The sequence below is a fragment of the Chionomys nivalis genome, chromosome 22, assembly GCF_950005125.1.
Source record: "Chionomys nivalis chromosome 22, mChiNiv1.1, whole genome shotgun sequence".
In the NCBI taxonomy this organism is placed as follows: domain Eukaryota; kingdom Metazoa; phylum Chordata; class Mammalia; order Rodentia; family Cricetidae; genus Chionomys; species Chionomys nivalis.
This window is the reverse complement of record NC_080107.1, coordinates 26,224,775-26,246,042: the sequence shown is the minus strand read 5'-3', so window position 1 is coordinate 26,246,042 and position 21,268 is coordinate 26,224,775. Positions and strand designations below refer to the sequence as shown.

The 21,268-nt window shown below is 42.9% G+C and overlaps 1 protein-coding gene across 5 annotated transcripts in view; it reads left to right on the top strand.

Moving 5' to 3' along the window:
• The window catches only part of Fmnl2 (formin like 2), a 257,682-nt gene that overhangs the window by 187,234 nt on the left and 49,180 nt on the right, over positions 1 to 21,268 (top strand). For 4 of the 5 annotated variants that reach the window (XM_057754580.1, XM_057754583.1, XM_057754581.1 and 1 more), the window contains exons 5-9: positions 649 to 732; positions 4,601 to 4,753; positions 16,893 to 17,001; positions 18,747 to 18,823; positions 20,224 to 20,317. In XM_057754580.1, the coding sequence (XP_057610563.1) occupies positions 649 to 732; positions 4,601 to 4,753; positions 16,893 to 17,001; positions 18,747 to 18,823; positions 20,224 to 20,317 (517 nt within the window). The remainder of the gene's footprint in view (positions 1 to 648; positions 733 to 4,600; positions 4,754 to 16,892; positions 17,002 to 18,746; positions 18,824 to 20,223; positions 20,318 to 21,268) is intronic. The other variant, XM_057754584.1, reaches the window with a different exon arrangement.

The following is a 21,268-nucleotide window of genomic DNA, read 5'->3' as shown; positions in this document are numbered from 1 at the left end:
CACTCCAAAGCGAGCTAAAGAGAATGGGTTAAGAATGGATCTTTAAAGCTACTTGTCACGTGTTAGTCCTGCTGATGGTCTGTGGTACCTGCAGTCTTTTAAAGGTTTTCATACTCATGGAAAAAATTAAGCAAGTCATTATCCTTACTGAATTTCCAGAGGCCCATAAACATTGGCCTCTCATTGGTGGTTTAGTGGTTTCTTTGGCTGGGTGCGCCAAGAGGAACTGAGCATGGATTTGGAGTCATGCCTGATTTGCAGTGGCTGTGGCACCATGTTCCCAGTTTGCCTGATTCTTTGTCTGGTCTTGGCTCTTCCAGCAGCCAGGCTAGGGGTGATGTGTGGTTGAAAGTATATTAGGACAAATTCCTTTTCTTAGAAACCTTTCTGAAATTCATCGTCTCAAGTCTTCAGACGGTCAAATACAAGGATGGCATGCAGGTACTTTCTGCTCTGTATCCTTACACAGTGACCTGTGGTTTTCATGCCCCATCCAGAAGTGCCTAGTCCCTACGAAAACAGTTGGGGCCATCTTCTGTATTTCTGTTTAGAGTTTGGATGTTTCAGGGAAAAACCAAAGCTACTCGCCATGTCTTGTACGTAAACCATATGATCATTGTTGCCAACAATTCTTTCTTCCTTCCCCAGATGGGTCAGAGAGTTTTTGAATGAAGACAACAAAGGCCTCGATGTTCTTGTGGAGTATCTATCCTTTGCACAGTACGCAGTCACGTAAGTAAAACTTAGCTTGCTTGCATAGCAACTTCACATGGTCCCAGCAGATGCAGCCCAGGGGTAGAATCACATACCACACTGAAAGCAACCATAAGCAGAGGAGGGGGGACATTTTAGAGATTGTTTAGCTAAAAACATATCCTGTAAATGGTATTAGAAACGAAACAGGTGAGTTAAAATCACCTTGAAGACCTTCCCGCTGTGCTAGGAATCAAACCTGGGACATGTCCTTGCTACTGAGCAATATCCACAATGCAAAAGAATAGCTTTCCTGGGGGGCTGAAGTTCTATTAGTCTATGTGGTAGATAACTAGAGTGATATATGGTACATTGCTGAATAAATAAAAGAAGTAGCAAAAAAATGTCCTTTAGCATTTTAATAAATTTTGGTCTGCTGGGGATTGAAGCAGGGCCTTGTACAAGCTAAGCCTGTATTCTACCACCTCCCCACACCCCAACCCTGTGTGACAGCTGGGGTGGAGGTCGGTAGTAAAGCGTTTGTTTACCTAGTGTTTGTGAGGTCATGGATTCAACCCCAGCACTGAGTGGGGAAATGCTGTAGATGTGTTTGTGTATGTTTTGGCAAGTGAACAGATAAGGATGCAGTTCTAGACACCAACATAGCAGCCCAGGAGGAAGGAACACTTTTATTCTCTCTTTTTTTTTAAAAAATTGTCTATACATTTGCAGTCTCTGGTTTCCTGCCACATGCAGGGAAAGAACCTGGCGCAGGGCAGGGAAAAATTAAGTTGCTTAGCTATGTTACTCCTCGCGGTTCTCCATCTTCATGACTTCTGGCATGGTTTATAACAGGGCTGCAAAGTGTACATTTGAAGGAGACATTCTCTTTTCAGCGTTTCTCCTTTAATCAGGAAACAGTCCAACCTCCACAGGTCGTCTCCTATGTGCGGAGAGAGGCGGAATGATGTTGTGTTTCTAATCAGTCAGGGAGCATGCTTCAGCTTCAGTGATGTTTGTTTTTCTCTTTGCTGTGGTTTGTGTGTGTGTGTGTGTGTGTGTAGGTGAGTGGGGTGTGTGTGCATGTGTGTGTGAGTGGGGGGTGTGTGTTGTAATAAGAGCGGCGGCAGGGCTGCGTCCCTGGCACCCGGCCGCCCGCATGGCTTAGCTTATGCCCCTAAATAATTACACGGAATCTGTATTCTTTTGAACACTGCCTGGCCCATTAGTTCCAGCCTCTTATTGGCTAGCTCTTACATATTGATCTAACCCATTTCTAATATTCTGTGTAGCCCCACGAGCTGGCTTACCAGGGAGGATCTTAACCTGCGTCTGTCTGGAGTGGGAGAATCATGGCGACTCCTGACTCGGCTTCTTTCTCCCAGCATTCTGTCTGTTTACTCCGCCTACCTAATTTTCTGTCCTATTAAAGGGGCCAAGGCAGTTTCTTTATTACTTAACCAATGAAACAACAGATAGAAAGATGACCCACCTCCATCAGGTGTGTGAGTGTGCAGGTGAGTGGTGAGGATGGGTGAGTGTTTTTGAGTGGGTAAGTGTGTGTGAATGTATGTGGGTGAGTGTGAGAGTGTGTGTGTGTTTTAAGACAGGCTCTCAGGCTGTACACAATGCTAGCTTTAAACTTGTGAGAATCCTCCTACGTCCACTTTCTGAATGCATCCCACTCTGTTTTTTCCAAGGCAGACATATTTAGTTTGATCTTATGTATATAGGCGTTTGCCTGCGTGAATATATGTGTACTACCTGTTCACTTAGTGCCCTACAGACAGTTGTGAGCTGCGTTGTCCATACTAGGAACCAAAGTAAGGCCCTCTCTAAGAGCACCAGGCTCTCTTACACCCTGAGCCCTCTCTCCAACTCCGCCATTCTTCTTTTTAACAGTAACTACTTTTTATTTTCTCACTCCGAAGAGTCTGAATGTGCAGCTGGATAGTTTTCTCTAGTCTCTATCCCTTCACCCAATACTTATGTAGAGGAAACTACAATTAGTCTTGCTTTACAGATTCGTGTGTAGTAACCAAGTCCGGCATGATGGTTCTATTTTGATACCTCTCATATACTAGAAGAAACTGTTTTCTGAAATATAATTCTTAGTGCTTATACCATGTTCCATGACAAGAATATTTCTTACCTATTTCTGTTACTTTAGGTCAACCAATCCCATGATGCATCATATATTATGACAAAAAGAATATTCCCCCTTGCAAATTTTAAAATCTATAGATATATTTATAGTATTTGAGGAAGACGTTCAGGAACAGCGAAAAAGAGAAATAATATAATTGTTTACTATGTATAATAAATTCTTTACTTACTTGACAGTAGGGCTTGGAAGCCAGATTTCTCAAATATGGCTTCCTGTCAGCCCAGTGGAGGCAAGCCGGCAGGCTACAGTGTAAGGCAAGAACCAACTAAACACCTCGACTCAGAGTTGGTGTTCCCCGTTCTTGAGTCTTTAGGTTTATTTGGGGGCATTACCTTTAAACACTTTGTTTGTTGGTTTTGTTTTTGTTTTGCTGTATCTGGATGAGAAGTTATATATAATTTGTCTTTTATTTTGAAAAATTCCTATACCCCGGCATTAGTAATTCTCCAGTGCATGGAATGTAATACAACAGGTTCTGGATTTGTCTGAAATAGAAGCATCCACCAGTTTGCTAAAGTTTGTGTTTCTTGTGTTTTGGTCCTGTGCACGTGGGAAGGAGTAAGACGAACGAACGTGTGATGTGAGCTTTTGGTGAACGGCTTGTGACATGTCCATACCATGAATGCTCTTCCTATGTTCCTCAAAGTCCCTTCCATGTCGATGAGAACCTTTTGTTTTAGTACTTGAGGCTTTTTTAGACTGCTCCATTCTGCCTCTCTCCTCCTCAGCATTGCTCCTGCATCCAAGGGCGTGACAGAAAAGTCTGTCATCAGCCCCTCTGCAGACTCTGTGCGCCTGTCCCTGCTAGGCAGTTAACCGGAAGAGTTAGAGAATATTCCCTAGTTTTTAGGTGGCCATTCTGATGTTTCTGTTTTTCTCCCTCTGGCAGTCATGCTTTATAAGCATCTGGAGATGATTTCCAACATGCATTATTTTTTTTTCTTCAAGATCTTTTATAGTCTTTCAGAGAATATTAACCCTAGCTGCCGTCTCATTTTGTCCTGCTGTCTGATCAGGCAGAACTAGGGGTAGGAACACTGCAGTATTCTTACAAGAAAGCGGAGTAACACACTGCGTGAGTAAGGAAGTGAGTGGGATACAAAGGCCTGCTTGTTTAGAGACTTGGTTCCTAAGGCTACACAGGAATGAGCAGCTCAACTTGCCACTTATTCCAACATGGTTAACATGAGTAATAGCCTCAAAAAATGTCAGAGGAACAACAGCCTTACTTTAAAGAGTACCACATTGGGGAGAGAGTCCAAAATCAAAGCAGATCCATAGCCTTGCTAGTAATGCATCACACATGGCTGGAAAAGTACTTGCTAACACACTAGGAGAAAACGCTCAGTGAAAAATCGATGGATAGGAATGAATTAGTATAAGCCTAACATTCCGACTTGTTCGAGCAAAATGAAGACAGCTGTACGATCTTCTTCCTCCTTCCAGCATAGCAGTGGTAATGATTGGTCAGCCACCAAGCAAGATGCAGCAATGTACAGTGACCCGGTTTTAACTGTTTGTTGTTAACGATTCTTTGGCCAGACCCTGTGTTTGTAATCCTCATGTTTTTCAAACTAACACCAGGACCGGACCCCAGAGATTCTTTTGCATTTCCTTCGGCTGCAAAGACTTCTCGCGCTGTGGTGAAGAAGAGGTTAAGGAATAGCAGGTTGCAAATGTCCACATGTGTGTCTGAAAGTTAGTTTCTAAGTTTTGAGTAGCATTCCTTTTTTGTTTTAGTTTTGACTTTGAAAGTGTGGAAAGTACCGTGGAGAGTGCAGTGGACAAATCAAAGCCCTGGAGTAGGTCCATCGAGGACCTGCACAGAGGGAACAACCTGCCCTCCCCTGTGGGCAACAGTGTGTCCCGCTCTGGAAGACATTCTGCACTTCGGTAAGTGCCTTGACGAAAGAGATGCTCTGGCAGCACAGGCTCCTCCCTGCCTCTTCTCGTCCTGGGTGGACATCGTTGTGTCTTTCCGCATGCACCTTTCTTCTCCAGTGAATCTAACAACGTTTCATAGGTGTTCATGGTCTGTTTCCTTGGTTAGTACTCTAGAGCTTTGCATAACACGTCTTAGAAAGACCATGTTGTGATTCAGCAGAGAAGGTGAGATGCTTGGACCAAGTAGCAGTGAAATAGTCTCTAGCAGGTAAGTTCTTAACCTGGATGCATGCTGGTGCAGTGACCTCAACCAATACCATGTGCAGGGTAGAGGCTGCACTTTATCATATAAGCATCGAAGAAGCCCTGTAACTCCATATCTGTGCTGCCTGGTTCCTCCATGGGTAGCTCAGGTGTGTGCCTGTGCAGGGTGTGTCCCTACTCCGAGGTCACAGGGTTAGAGAAATACATTTTTATAATGAAGTGCCACCAGGCATGTTCCTTTGGCTAGGCATGCTTCTTGTCAGCTTGACATTTTCTACTAATGACTCCATCTTACAGTGCCTGCTGGAATGCCAGGATGCTACTGGAGAGTGCACTAACCACCTGTATCCCTGATGGGTGGGATCTCAGGCCGTTCATTCAGGCCGACCTGCAATCACTCACTGAATGGAGAACTCGCTTCGATCATTTTCAAAGCACTGTACCTAGAGCTGACTGATAAGGAAGTTACCCCTTCGGCTAAATGAAGTTGTTGAAGTCTTGTCTAAATGAAGTTGTTGAAGTTTTCGCAGATTCATGACCCGAGTACAGACTTCTGTGGTTGAAATCTTCATTCCCGAGTGCTGCTTGATTTCTGTAGCTTACTAAAACCTCATGTGTTTCTGACATGACCTGCGGGGCAGTGTCATCTAAGTGTTTCTGGTCACCATGGGTTTTAGATCACAGAGTGTGCATGTCAAGTTGGAACCCGTGGGTCTGTGGTTTCCAGGCAGTGCACATTTGGTTGTCTATTTATTACCTTTTATTCCTTCAACTTGGGTTTTAAAAGTCGTTGAATGAGAGAATTTCCTCTGCAATGAAGATCATCAGTTCTGAAGGATTTGATGTTTGACTATGATGTTGCCAATAAACGATGCAGATTTTGCTTGTTAGCAAACAACAAAAAATGTTGGTGGACTTCTGATGAATTGATTCAGAAATAATAAGGAACAGTGTTGCAGTTCACTTCACGGTGTTTTCAGTGGGCCAGTGGCTAAATAATCTGCTAGTGTGTGTCAGCTTCACATGTGGGCAGAGGAATATATGTACTTACTTAGTAGCTCAAATTCTGTAAGCATTGACACTTAGAAAGCTTTCTACTATTTAACTATAATTACATATAAGGGTTTTATTTTATACAGTACAGTTTAATTTGGTTTTTAATCTTTGTTTCTGTAAAAAGTATATACTGGTCAGTTGTCACTTTAACACAGATTCGTTTTTTTGAGTAATTCATTGCTTGCTCTGGACCTTAGTAGGCAGGGTCCAAGGACATCAAAACTACACTTAACTGCTTCATAAGTGGCTCAAGGTAGATCTTGCCTGGCTACATTTTTAGTTAGAAAGCTACACTAAAAGTATCATGGTAGGCATAATGGGAGTGTTATTTGGAGAGACGTGGGAGCCCTCTGGCGTCTCTGGCGGGCGTGCTCTGAGATGACTAGGGAACTACAGCCACGTTTTTCCATTTTGTATGTCAACAGTTTGAAAGCCCAAGGAAGGGGACACTTGAGTGTCATTAGAGAATCAACATGGTGGTGACTTGCATGCTGCTTATTGATTTGAATCTTATTATTTATTCATTCATAATTATTGGTTCTAAACAATTTATATCAATATAGTAGTTTAGCTTTTGTGATTCAGCAGCAGCCGGGGCACAGCTGTCTGGTTCTTGTTACTTTTCATACACCCAAGGATTGTTTACACTTTTTTCTCTCTTCCTCTCCCCACTCTTCCTCTGCTGTCAGCAGCCCTTCAACTTCTGGTTTTTATTTTCTCATGCTGCCACCTCACTTCTGATCGTCTTCTCTGCTTTGTCCTTTCTCGTCCCGCTGTCCTTGTTCCGGTTTTATCCATTTCTTATATCACCACCAGACAGGCCTCCCTGGCCAGGTCTCTTCAGCTCCATTGCCACCCGAGCTGCTTCTCCTTCTGCTGTTCTGGAGCAGCTTCAGTTTACACACTGATGATGAGGCTTCCAACGGGAACATCTTGTAAGTCACTGGAGAAAGCACCCAAGAGATCTGGTAGCACATGGTGGCCTGGTCTCATGACCATTCTCTGTGTCACCTGCTGCCTTGTATACTCTGATGTGTTGCCATATTATAGCTCCTCATCTTAAGAACCAGATTCTCTACAGTAGGGTGCATTATTATTAATATTAAAACCCTTCTGAAAGTATTATTGGTTTTCCAATTGTTCTGCTTAGTGAATAAGTATCTTTATAACAAACACAGACTTGTTTCCTCTGCCTCAGCTACAGATACTCCTATAGATACGTACTCTTACCAGTTCCCTTGCCAAAAAGTGTAGGTGAAACTTGGAGAAAATGAGATTTCAGGAAATTTTAACACGCTTTATAAATATAGTTTGATGAAAGAGACGCTGTGTTATTAAATACAAGGTCTTTGAGCAGAGCCCTGATGCTAGCACAGTTTCTTTCTTGAATCCCAACCTGGTATTTCTAAACTACTTCATATTGACTGGCAAGCACGCATGGCACACCACACGCCCTGAATTAGACCTTTGGCTACGTTCGGAACCATCACACATCTGAAGCTTGGCCATGGGAGAAGTGTTGAGGTCAATGCAGCAGAAACCTGGCTTGTGCCTTCTCCAGAACGTGTGGTCTGTCTCCAGCGGAGAGGGATTCCACCAAGGTGCCTGCAGATCCGGCTTCCTTAACTGGTGCAGTCCTGCACATCTGTGCACCTCATGGCTTCAGGACCATGTGGTGTTTAAGAAGCATAAAAAAAAGGAATTTTAAGACAGTCAAAATTAATGCTGTTAGGACTTGAATAAGACACAAAATATTGAGTTTTTTAAGGAAACGAATGGAGAACTACCTTGGACCTGGAAGAAGGGCCAGGTTTAAACTGGGTTTATTGGTGATGGGTAGGGTTGGTTCTCAGGTTAAGAAAAGGCTACTGTGCCGGACGATGGTGGCACACGCCTTTAATACCAGTACCTGGGAGGCAGAGGAAGGTGGATCTCTGTGAGTTCGAGGCCATCCTGGTCTACAAGAGCTAGTTTCAGGACAGGCCCCAAAACTACAGCGAAACCCTGTCTCGAAAAACCAAAAAAAAAAAAGCTACTTCATACAGAGGGGAGGCAAAAAGGCATGAGATGAACAGAACCTTGTGTCAAGAATCAGACATGTTTGAGAAAGAAGAAATAGAAGTCTGTCCTTTTAGGGACAAGCCATGTGGTGTAACAGAGGTAGTTTTGGCATAGTGAGAGGTCAGAGTTCAAAGGTGGAAATGCTATGGACATCACCCCAGCTGCCTTCTAACTTGGGTGAAGGTATAGTGATCCACATTGCTTCTAGGGTAGAAACCACTAACCAACATTCCTTCTGAAATGAATATTCTGCCTCAGTGAGAGCTCGTTGTTACCCCTCTGGCTGCTGTTTCCATGGAACAGCATTTCACAGTTACGAGCTGACAGATTATACCTGCTACCTATGCACTCAGAAGTGAGCTGAGTTTAGGCCTAGCTCATGGTTTACACTTCTGACCCAGTCATCCCTTTCCTCACATTGTTCAAGAAGTGTAAAACACAGGCATAGATAGCATCATCATGGTAAAACACAGGCATAGATAGCATCATCATGGCTTTTACTACGGAGAAAAGTGTTTCCTAAATGAGCACTGTGTGCTGGCCCTGTGCTGAGACTATCCTGTGATCTGTAGGGACTGTTGGCAGTGTCACCAGTGTTATCTCTAAGGGTTAAGCATCTCTGCCTATGATCAGAGAATGAGGAAGGGCTGGCAGTGAGGTGGTCTGACCCTAAACCTCCCACTGTGCTGTCCTGCCTCTATTCATATGGAATGTAATGTTTTCTTCCCAGTAAATGTCCTGAGTGCTTATCAGTGTCCACAGAAGCCTTTTGTCACCCTTCTCAGACAGTCTGTCACTCTAAAGCCCCATTAACCAGAGGGACCCTCAGCTTACACTGGGTGTTTTCATGCTACTTGGAAATGAGTGCGAGGGAGTGCCAACTCAGCGTCTTTCTACTTACAAGACAGGGCTATTTGAGAGTTAAGTTTTTCCCCTTTGTTTAAATTTTAGCAAGTAATGTTTTAATTAGAATTAGAATTTGTTATAGGAGAAATTGCCACATTTTTAGCTTCAACTAGTAGAGTCTCAGTTTATCTCTGTATCCCTCTGTCTGTCTCTCTCTTACACACACACACACACACACACACACACACACACGAGGCTGAACTCAGCTGCTTGCCCCCATCTTACTGAAGGAGAGAATGTCCCCTGAAGTGCTCATCATCCCCTTGTCCTCTCCTCTCCTTTGTACCCCACCCAAATTATAGGACATCATTCTGACTTTATGGTTTTCTTTATTGCCACCTGAGTTTTATTCTGTTTCTGATTCTTCTCCTTCTTATCTACCATTTGTTTAAGTTTTCCAACTATGAGGTTACTTAGTGAAGAACTTGACTCACTGTTGGCTTAGAGGATTACTTAAAAGGGGAACATTACCAAGAAAAATACTCTCAAAATATGCTCCTCTAACCTTGGGTTTTATCTGCCCCCAAATGAGGTGGCAGATGGTGATTAAGAATTTTTGTCACCTGCTTTAGAAAGGGAAAAACCACTGTAAATGAGTTGAGAAAGTGCCTGTTTTGTCACGGCAGTGCTTATGGTCCATTCAGAGGACAGTAAGTTTAGAGGAGGGCAGACGTACTCTCGAACACACGTCATATTTTGAAGGCCAGGCTGTGCTCGTCAGTGGTGATTTATTGGAAGCGTGTGAGAATGGGGTAGTTTAGGATGAGTGGACACACTGTGACTTTCCTGTCACAAGTGAGACGGTTTCCTTGGACCCTCTTCTCTAGGCCGTGTGCCGTTTAGCTAGCTGTCCCACAGCAAATGCCTTCAAGGGAAACAGGGTGGGAAGTCAGACATTGCAGGTTAACCAAGACTTGTCATTCTTATCCTGAGCTGACACCTTCCTTGCTGTCCCATTGGAAAGCAGTTCTAGCTGTTGTCTGGGTCTCCAGTGGAAAGATAGAATACACTGAACATTCCAATCCTTATTAAGAACAAACGACATTTCCGCTTCTCCCTCCTTCCCTCCCTCGTCTCCGTCTCCATTTCGCTCTTCCTACCTCCCTTTTCTATACTTTGAACTGTCTGCATGGAACTATTTCAGCTTTGTTTCTTTTGGCTTTGGAGCCAGCTAGCAATGTACTTGGCTTATTTTTAAGCATCATATATTTTATGTTTAATTTAAAAAATGCCTAAGTGACGTCATGTTTAAAGGGTAAGAGTGGAAACCTTAAACCCCAAATTTTGGTTAAAGTGCTATTGGCCCAGACCTTGGAATGGTTGTTAGTCTAGTCCTGTCAAATGGTGTGACATCCTGGTGGGGGCCGGCGTTCCTGTTTGGTTGAACCTTAAGTGTTCAAGGCAGTTCCAATACCTGCACTTCAGATAGGTGCTAGTTTGATGTCTAAGACTGAAAGTGCTTTTACAATAGAAAAAATATAAACCCTCCGCCCCAGTCAATAGGGGCTGGATTTAAGAATCCCAGAGTTGTTGACAATGAAATTGCATAGAATGTTTTGAAAAATCTTTCTCTAGACTTTAGGACTTCCTGGTTCAAGAGTCAGCTAGTGTTCTAGTTCATATTCAGTCCTTAGACAATGGAAGTACAGAAGAAAGGCAGAGTTTCATACAAACTTTTTAATTTTATTTTCTTTACATTGGTGTTTAGCCTGAATGTGCATCTGTGTGAGGGTGTCATGTCTTGGACTTAAAGACAGTTAACAATTGTGTGGGTGCTGGGATTTGAACCTAGGTCCTCTAGAAAAGCAGTCAGTGCTCTTAACCGCGGAGCCGTATCTTCAACCCCATACAACCTAACTTTTACATATGTGTGCTAGAGACCAAACCCAGGGCCCTGGGCGTGTTGAACAACCCCCTGGAGTAACTTCACATGTATGCAAATACATGTATGCATTGTGGCAATAGATGGGCCATGACTTACCTTAAGACACCACTGGGTGAGCAGTGGCTGAACTCCTGATGTTCATTCAGTGTTTGGGGCTTTGTAAATACACCTGTCTGAACTAATGCAGTGTCTGTCGTCAAGCTTTGGCTCAGGAGTGGAGGCTGTTTCTTGTACTCAGGATCGCCATAGACATGCTGCTTGTCGGTTATTCTCAAGTTTATTACCTACCGTTCTTTTCTAAATGTGTGTATTCCTGCCACAAGAACCAGCTGTGCAGGCTGAGGTGATTGCCGTGCACCCTTTTTGAGATTCTTTTTCACTGGTGAGGTAGGTGGCACAGGTGGCGAGTGTCACCGTGGTCCTAAACAAGACACGTTCTGCATCAGTCTTGCAAAGCACACTTGCAGATGCTACTTAGATTTAGGTCCCTTGTCCGCGTTAGCATTGTTGTAGGACTTCTCACACATGTGTAGCTACAGATGCTTGGTGAGGTGTGCATGCAGAGATGCAAGTGTCAGGAATAGAGTTGAAAAGTCCTTGTGTGTGTGTGTGTGTGTGTGTGTGCGCGTGCGTGTGCGTGTGCGTGTGTGGGCAGGCAGAGAACAACGTGTGATATCCTTCCCTTTTATCTTTACTTGAGTTCCAGGGAATTAAGCTAAAGTTGTCAGACTTGTGTAGCAGGCATCTTTTTCCCCACGAGCTTTACTGCCTGCCCAGTTTGCCATGTGTGTTGTTTTGTTCAGACAGGATTTCATGTAGCCCTGGATGACACTGAATTCCTAATCCTTCAGCATCTACTTTCTTTCTGCTGTGATTATGACTCCAAGCCCCACATCTACCTTCTGTTTGGTTCTATGTTAAGTCAGTTTTATAATAATAATCTGTTTCTATATATATGTTTGTCTGTGACTTCTCATTGGCAGCTCTCTGAAAACAGAATCTCCTCTTTATCGCTAGGGTAGCATCCACAGTTGCAGTTCACTGCTTCGAAGATGGCAAAGCAGTCCTCAAAAGTGATGCGTGAGAAATGTGATGCTTCTTTTCACTATAGAAATATCTCTAACCTCTCTTGTGTTTCCCCGCAAATGGCAGGAACTCCAAAGAAAGCAGCCAGGCTATTCTTCTGGGCTACTCTTGTTTTACATATGGGCATCTTGAGACTGTCAGGGTGGCAGTTAGATGCCAACCTTATTGTCCAGGGTACATTCCTGTTCTTCCCTTTGCTGTTCCAGTAATTTCTCTCCAGTTTGTACATCTCAGGACTACATCCTACTTCTGTCTTCCACAGACAGACAGGCAGGCAGGCAGGCAGGCAGGCAAGCAGGTAGGCAGACAGACAGTGATCTCTAAATGCCTGTTGACGTTGCCCATAAAGATGCTCCCACCAGAGAAAGGTAAAAAAGGACAGAATGAAGCTTTGAAGTAAAATTTTGAGGCAATCTGGGAAATCCCTGTGTAGAAATGACAATGGAATCTCTAAGCAGGAAGTTTGTGCCATTTCTTTTTCCTGCCAGACACCAATGTCTCCCTCTCTTCATCCACCACACCAGGAAATCCTTCCCTTTCTCCCCTCCCCCTCTTCCCTCTGTTGTCTACTTTAAACTAAGTTTGTGTGCTGGTGAGAAGGGAGGCCTCAGTGTAAGAACTTGTCACAGAAGCTGATCTCAAATGCCATCAAGGGACATATGCGCCACTAACTGTTGGTAGAGTCTGGGATTGAACAAGATGTATTATATATTATATGTAATTACATATTACATATACCACATAAAGCTCATTTGCCTGCTTATCCACGGGAGACCATGGCTAATCTGGTGCCTCATCTTGTTGGGGCCTCTTATCAATAACTACCATGAACTGGAGGGATACTCTCCAAGTGAGTTCTGCTCAGATCTCTGAAATGAAGGTTCATGGTGCCCTTCAGGAGCAAAGTACCCTAGCAGTTAGTTTCTCTGTAGGTGTTGCTCTAGCACAATTCAAGTTAGAGACAGTGGTTTACCACAGCAGCCCCCAGGCCTCCTACCCAGATGACCACTCAATCTCTAAGCCCAGTCTGTGTGAGGTGGATTCTAATGGGCAAAGATCAGCACTGCTTGTGAGAGAAGGTAACATAGCTTGGAAGGCCATGGCTTGTAACCAGAGGTAGGTTGGCCTATCTGTCCCTCCAAAGACAGCACTGAATTGCATTTACTTTGTACTGCCATGATCACAATATAGCAGTTATTACTTGGCTGCTATGTCTGGTTTCTCATACGCTGGCCTCTGCTTCTACCCCGCACTCCCATCCCTTTCCTTTTTTAATGAGGTAAGATCTTGATATGACACCAAAGCTGTCTTTGGCATCACCGTTCTCTTGCCTCTGTGAGTCTCCTGAGTGCTGAGACTATGTGTGTACCACTGTGCCTGCTGCCGTTGGAAAATTTAATTGGTGTCGGATCATCATTATATTTTTATCCCTAAGTAGCACTCGTCAATTACATGTACTCTTTTTCTGGGCAAACTGTTATTCACTCTTTTGCACCTTATTGACACCTAAGTCAATATTTCAATCCCAGGAATTAAAGTGTTTCAAGCTGAGGTTTTCTAATGATATGTACCGCTTTGTCATAGGCGTTGTATGATTTGCTTTCTTCCCAGAAAGCTGCAAGTCTATTGGCCCCATCCGGGTAAATCATGGTTAGCTGTGCATCTCTATGCAAAGGCCAGGTGACATGCAGAGGGTGCTTAGGACAGGAGGAACATGGTGATCTCAGTCTCTAGTTACCAAGATTTATTTTTCATCAGAGCGCATGTATGTCTGTGTATGTTCAGGTTGGGTGTAGGTGCCCAAGGAGGCCAGAAGGACATCAGATTCTGAGTTACAAGTGGTTGTGAGCCTCCACATAAGGATGCCAAGACCAAACTTAGGTGTTCTGCATGAACAGGGAGTTCTCTTAATCGCTAGTCATCTTTCCAACTCTTTAAGGGAGATTTAAATAGAGATCATCTAAAAGTTTTGAAATGTGTTTCTTTTTTCCTCCTGTTGGAGGAGGGATGCATGTTCATCACAGGTGAAATCTAAAGAGATAGAGATAGCAATCACATGCCCAGGCTTGGGCCTCCCAGCTTGCTACTTGTATATTTATCTTCCGTTCCCTAAACACTTCAGAAATAAAAACTTTATCTTTTGTTTTCTGTTGGTGCTTACCAGAAGTTAGCATAGCAATAGGCTCTTTAAAAAAGGTAGCGTGCCTTCACTCAGAAACTTGGCCAGTTTTGTAATCCCAGCATGAGAAGCTGAAGCAAGAAGATAAGATTACCATTAGTCTGAGGGCAGTCTGGGCTTCATAGTGAGTTTCCGACTAGTCTGGGCTATAGAATAAGACCCTCCCTCAATAAAAACAGAGCAAAACAAAAGCAACTGAAAAGAAGAAACAGAAGGAAGAAATTTGGTTTGGCTTCCTGTCCTGACCAATGGCCAGTCCTGCTAGATTGCTTACCCTGTCCTCAGGGCCTTGTAGAAGTAAATTGACCAAAAGAGTTTTATTCACAGTTTTATTGGGATTTGAGGGTCATCTTGGGGCATCTGTTAGAACCAACTCCATAGAGAACTGTTTATCAAATAACATTAGCTAGATCATACATTGGAATTGATTTAAAACTTAGCAAAAATGACAGTAATTTCTTGAGATAATAGTTAAAGCAAATAAACTTAGAAATCTAATTATAAAGTTTTCAAGGTCCATAAGATGTGCACACAGAAAAGCGTACATATTAATCCATGACATTCTCTAAAATCTTGCCTTACAGATTTGGAAAATACTTGTATTTTTTCAGAAATGAAAGAAGTATGTTCGTTTATAGGTTACGTTTATTGAACTGAAGGAAATTCTTTTAGCATGAGAATTCCACAATAGAAAAGTACAATTTCACATAAAGTTAAAAACAACAACAAACCAACATCATTTCCTAACATGTAGTATATGAGACAAAGATTTAAACAGAAAAATCCTTGTGTCCTGAGGGGAACCAATGATCTGGTTTCTTTAAGAGATGCCCAGATGCAGTTGCCGTCGGCAAACTGTACCTTAATCCTGCATCCGGTACTGTTGAGGGCAGCAGGTGAGACCTAAAAGTGACTGAAGGGACATCGTCAGCCTGTCCTAACTGCCGTGAAGAGCTGTAGGGGCAGAATGTCACCTGATGACGCTGCTGTTGAGAGCATCTGCTAGAGAAGAGCACAGTGTCCCTGAAATGAGAAGAGCCCCGGGTCAGGTCTCCTGTCTGCTACTTGCCATGTGATGTAACTTCCTTGAGTTTCAGTTCTCTTCCCCACATGAAGAAAGTTTTAGCGTTAATGATACAATTTGCTGAGTCATCATTACTGTGATTAGTTATCATTGGCTGTTCTGTCGGGTTTTACAATTTTGTATTGTTATGATTTTAAACACACAAATTCTACTGTTCTCTCTCATTCATTCCTACTTCAGCTTTGCATAAATATTAGGGAAAGGAATGTTTAAGCCAGGTACTATGCATTTTGAAAAAATAGATTGTTGCTCTAGAGCATAGAGAATAATTAATAAATACAATATTTAACATACTGAAATCTTATATAATCTTACTATACTTTTGAGGATTTTTTGTTTTGTTTTGTTTTTTGTACTGGAAATTGATCCCAGGGGCCCGGTTCATGCTAAGAAGTGCCCTATCACTGAGCTATATTCCCATATCTCTTTAAACATTAGTGAGATGCATATGATATACCATAATAAGAGTATTTTAAAAGTTAATTCATCAAAAATATATTCAGGGTTCGTCCTTGCTGCTACACATACAGTTCTTTGTGTTAATCCTTGCTGTACAGCAGGGAAGAACTTCAGTGTAGGCTGAGACGATCGTGTGTAGGGTCCTGGGTTGCTAGGCTAGTCCCTATTCTTGCTTGCCTCACATCTATGGAACCTTTCTTCAGACTTAAAATCTTTTAATTAGCTTACAGAGTAGCAGGTTTCCTTATGGCTTTGTCATACATCCTTAGTTTGGGTTGACCTCAACCCTCGATTGTATTTTTCCTTTCCCAGTAACCCCTCTTCTACCATCTCCTTGCAAGCTCCACGTAGTTACAGATGTGAAGTGTGTTTTATATAGGCTCGAGGTTACAGACATTGCCTGTCCTGAGTTCCGGCCGAGGCAAAACTTCAACGGACTCTTTTAGCATTATGTGTTTTATATGCCTGGTGTTACATTGTCTGCCCTGTACCATTGTAAACTAACGCAAAACTCCAATAATGGAGCACTGAGGAAACCAATCATAACACAGAAGCAGTCGAACGCTGATATTAAGCATATTTTCCCCTTAAGTTTTAGCTGCTGTATCAGACTTAGGGTGAGGGATCAGTCACGTTTTGGGGACATTTATAAAGAATTGAGGCCTCAGGATCTAGTCTGCCAAGGTGAAGCCACAGTTACTAATGTGGGACTTTGGCCAGGTTTAAACTCTTAAAGCAAAGACTTGAGGGCAGCAGCGGGAAGAAATGGTTAAATCTGGTCACGTGATTGGAGGTCAAGGTCCGAGCTAACGTCCAGTCCTTTACAGTGCTGTTCTATTCGCCAGTACAGTCCTGCATTCGAGTGCTTTGGCGCACCTCGCCTGGCCACTGACTATGATCTGGGATCGCTTCAACTTCTCACGCCCCCTCTCTTTTATTATGTGTTGTAAGGAGGGTTGAGTTTCATTGAGTGGGAATACAGCCTGAAGGTGATAGGATCACAGAACCACTGGGCCTTGCCCTCTGGAGTGGCTGGTGTTGGTGGTGTTAGCCACAGCTCTTTGAATGAATGCAGAAAGCAATGTGCACCTGTTTAACCCAGTATGCTTTGTGCTCGCTGGGGCTCGTCATTTCATGAAAGTGCTCCTTTTTCCCTCCCTGTTTTTAGATATAATACTTTGCCAAGCAGAAGAACCCTGAAAAATTCAAGATTAGTGAGTAAGAAAGATGACGTTCATGTCTGTATCATGTGTTTACGAGCCATCATGAATTATCAGGTATGTGTTGAATTGTCAAGTATGTGTTTGTGTCAATGCCTTAAAAGAGTCTGGTGATATCGGGCTCAGATTTCTCTCTCTCTCTCTGGTGCATGTATATGTGTGTTGGTCTTTGTATAATTCTTTGAAGTGAAGAGCATGATTTAATGAGATTCCATTCAGAAAATTCTGATTCATTCTAATGCTCAAGATTTAGGTCCTTGGCTTCATTTTTTTAGTATTTACAATTTATCATGTAGTGATACATTATCTTTAGGTAAGTGCATAGCCATGGTGCTGTTGGCAAAAGCAGTTTAAGCGTGGGGGTGGTGGTGAAAGGCCTAATAGGAGTGACTTTTAGAGCACACAGTAAGATTAAAAACTCTGGAGTCTGTGGTTCTCCATCTTCCCAATGTACGCCCCTTTAATACAGCTCCTCATGTTGTGGTGAGCTCCTGGACCATAAAATTTATTTTCATTGCTACTTCATAACTGCCATTTTGCTACTGTTATGAATCATAATGCTATCTGACAAGTGGCCCCCGAAGGGGCCGAGACCCACAGGTGGAAAGCCACTGCTGGACTTTGATTCTTTGAAGGGACTTTGTGTGACGGTCAGAAGGGGAATGGGAAGGTGTAGCTGAACACAGGCTGTGGGGTCAAGCGAGGGTTCTGTTATGTATATTCGAATGGTAATGAATTCGTAGAGAAAGACAAGCAGGCCGATCTTTCAGAACATTTTATGTCTTTTGTCTTTTTGAGATAGGATCTCAGGTAGTTCAGGCTGGCTTTGAACTCCTGATCTTCTTGCCCACCACCTTCAGTGCTAGGGTTACAGCCATGTGCCTCCAGACTGGCTCATAGAATGTTCTTGAGTAGTTGAGAGGGAGTGAGGTCAGGGATTCCAGCGAGGGGCTGACCTCAGACTGGAGCATAGACCTGTCTATCTCTCAGGGAGGTGGATTAGCTTTTGCTTTTTGGAGAAATGCCCTGCCATGTGGTCATTTTCCAGCCTCAGTCTCAAAAGTCTTTTTTCTTCTTATTTTTCTCTTGTCCATTGATTGCAAATATTTTCTCAGCATGAGAGGATGATCAAAGCTGTGTGGGTGGTTAGAAGACCCAGTAGTTGCTCACTTAGCCGTGTCTGGATTCTTGATGTGGACTGGCTTGTTTGTATGAGTGACAAGGGAAGTGTGCATCAGAATGGCCATTGCTAAGGGGTGGGGTAGGGGGTGTGTTAGGGAGATGGACTTCAACCCAAGTGCATGGTGGAGTCATCCTGAATGCTTGAAAAATTCACATTTCAGGCCTTTGGCTTTGAAATGCAGAGTCAACAGATCTAGGTGGCTCTTGGGAATTCAACCAGGACTTGATTTTGTTTGGGCTTCATAGTGATTTAATGAGTATACGATTTTCTAATCACTAGAGCCTTTCACTGGTTTAAAAAAGAAAAACACATTATTCATTCATAAATAATGGAAGGATACCCATGAATAAAATACCCTTTAAAATGGATGGCATCTTTTGAGAATTTGGGGGGAAGAAGTCTATTCTCACACTGATATGCTAAGAGCTCAGCTGCCTTCCTAGAGGATAAGTGTCACATGAAGCAGAAATGTCAGTGGGTTTTGGCAGTGTTGAGGACTGGATCTCAGGGCTCGCTCATGGGAGGCAGGCTCTTCCACTGAGCTATACCACCAGCCCAAGTTTTTAATCAACATTGAAACTTAGCTTGTAATGCCTTCCTTTTCCCCTTTCCATTTCAGTATGGTTTCAACATGGTCATGTCTCATCCCCATGCTGTCAATGAGATCGCACTAAGTTTGAACAACAAGAATCCCAGGTAAGCATTGTTTGTAATGCTCAAGTCCAAATCTTGCCAGGAAAGCGTAGGGCTAGTCAACATTTACCCATTTTCGGATGGAAAATCATCCAAGAGTGGCTTCCCCCCCAAGCAAGACTGGCCGCAAACCCCTTGCCTATGTCGAATGGTCCCTTTGACCTGGTTAAACTGTAGGGAACAGAGTTCAGCACTGTGATAGCGCTTGCTCTTTACTCTACTTTACCTTGCATTCCCTGGGTAGTCTGATCTCTACTGAAAACATTGATGGACAGGATTAGGCTCCCAGTTCACCCAGGCATGGAGTCCAGAGAGTATTGCTAAGGGTTGGGCTACACCAGCTAACAGGAAACCTAAGCAGCCCACTGTACCCTTATGTCTCTTGTTACCTTCACGCTTGTAGCTTAGTTAAAAACTGAACAAGAAACACAGACACAAGAGTGTGTGCTGTCAAGGCCAGCGCCACGTGTTGTAGACAATTTACTCGCTGTTTGCTTTCCGGTTGTCGTAAAGTATTTTGTCTTACAGTGGTTTCTGCATTTCAGTTGTGAACACTCTCTCATCAGATGCCCTTTTAAGGACTGAAGAATTATCTAGAAACTGTTAATTGCTCTTAAAAAAAAAAAAAAAACCCAACAAACTCTGATTCTAAATTGTCCCTTTTAATTTCAAAGGGAATACAAATTGTAAAGTCCCATACGCATAATGGGTATTTTAGTTTTGTGATTGCTTTTGTAGTTTACTAAAATACAAAATAGTCTTGCTTCCTTGTTTCTGACTTTGGCCACAGGGACGTTGTCATTCATTTTTCTTAAGACAATCAACATTGTGGAGTCTCAGAGCAGTCTTTGTTAAGAGGCTGGCAGTAGTTTTTATTCTGGAACAAAGACGAAATGCGAAAGTAGTCTTATGATGAGAAACAAGGCTGTTTTTTTCTTTTCCTTTTATTTGCAGACTTTGAATTCATCTCTCACTTCTTCCAAATGATTGAAAATGCAACTTTATTTTCTTGAGTCAGAGAAAATGTTGTTTTTTTTCTATTACTGTAGTTATAATTGGGCACTTTCCTGGTCTCCGACATAAGAAGAAATACTAGAAACTTGTGTGGCATTTTCACTGGCACCAGTTTAAAAATGAAAGGCAGAACATTAATTCCAGCTGATTTTGAATTTTGTCATGTTATGCTATTGACCGTTAAAGCTGACCACCCCACCCAGTCCACACTCACTTCAGAGTGTGGACTTATGAAGGTCTCAGAATGTGCTTGGTGCCCTGGAGTTTCTGAAGGTTTAATGAGTGTGCAGGCCAGGGCTCAGTTCCCTGGGTGTTCATCCTGGAAGGAGCAGCCGATTTATTATGTCTCCTTCAGTGATTTATGTTTTTCTCTCCTCTTGTTTTGACAGAACAAAGGCTCTTGTCTTGGAGCTGTTGGCAGCTGTTTGTCTCGTCAGAGGCGGGCATGAAATAATTTTATCAGCTTTTGATAACTTCAAGGAGGTAGGACACATAGTTTTGATAAGAGTACACAAATGCCTCCCATCTTTGAATAGAGCAGTTTACCTTTACATTGATTCTAGGACCATGGAAGCATAGATAGCTAGTTTTCTTGAGGCATGCCTGAGTTTCATTAGAAGTATCTTATGTAGCTGAATGAAGATTGCTTTGGGTATCTCATTTCCATCACTTGTTACCACTATGTGTCATATTCATTTTCCTTTGGAACATGGAGAACATCATGTAGCAAGCAGGCTTTGATACACATCCTTGAATTAAGGTTTATAGTCTAAATTCCAGTAAATTTTATGAATTCTTTCATCATAATTATTTCTCCCATATCCTGTTTATTTTCATTGTTTTGCTGGATGCTAAGTATGTAAAACTTATCAAACCTGTCAAATAGAAACACCCGTTGTAAGATTTTATAATTCTGAGAGATGCTTTTATACACACACATGCATGCATGCTCAAACACTATCCCCACAGACCTACTCCCCCACCCCCCACCCCCTCAACACACACACACACACACACACACACACACGTTAAAAGTGGTTGTGGAGGTGCACAGTCCTGCAATTCTGAGCATTGGGGCAGAGCAGAAAAGATGTAAAATGATGATTTGGCTACATAGTGAGTTCCAGGTCAGCCTGGGCTGCAGGAGACTCTATTGCCACCCCACCCGCCCAAAAAGAAAAATCCCCAACAACAAAAGATGGATATATTTGGTTGAAACAGACTGAGCACTGGAGATAAGGCTCAGTGTATCCATGGTAGGTGGTATGGCATTTGTCTCTCGTGTTCAAAAGCCTTGGGTCAGGTCCTTGCACTAGTGGGAGAGAAGACTGATCTTAAAAACAGAGGCCATTCACATAGGTGCAAGTGAGTCTGCAATGAAAATATCAAGACATCTCTACTGAGGAAGTAGCTAGTTTTCCTTTGGCGCAGTAG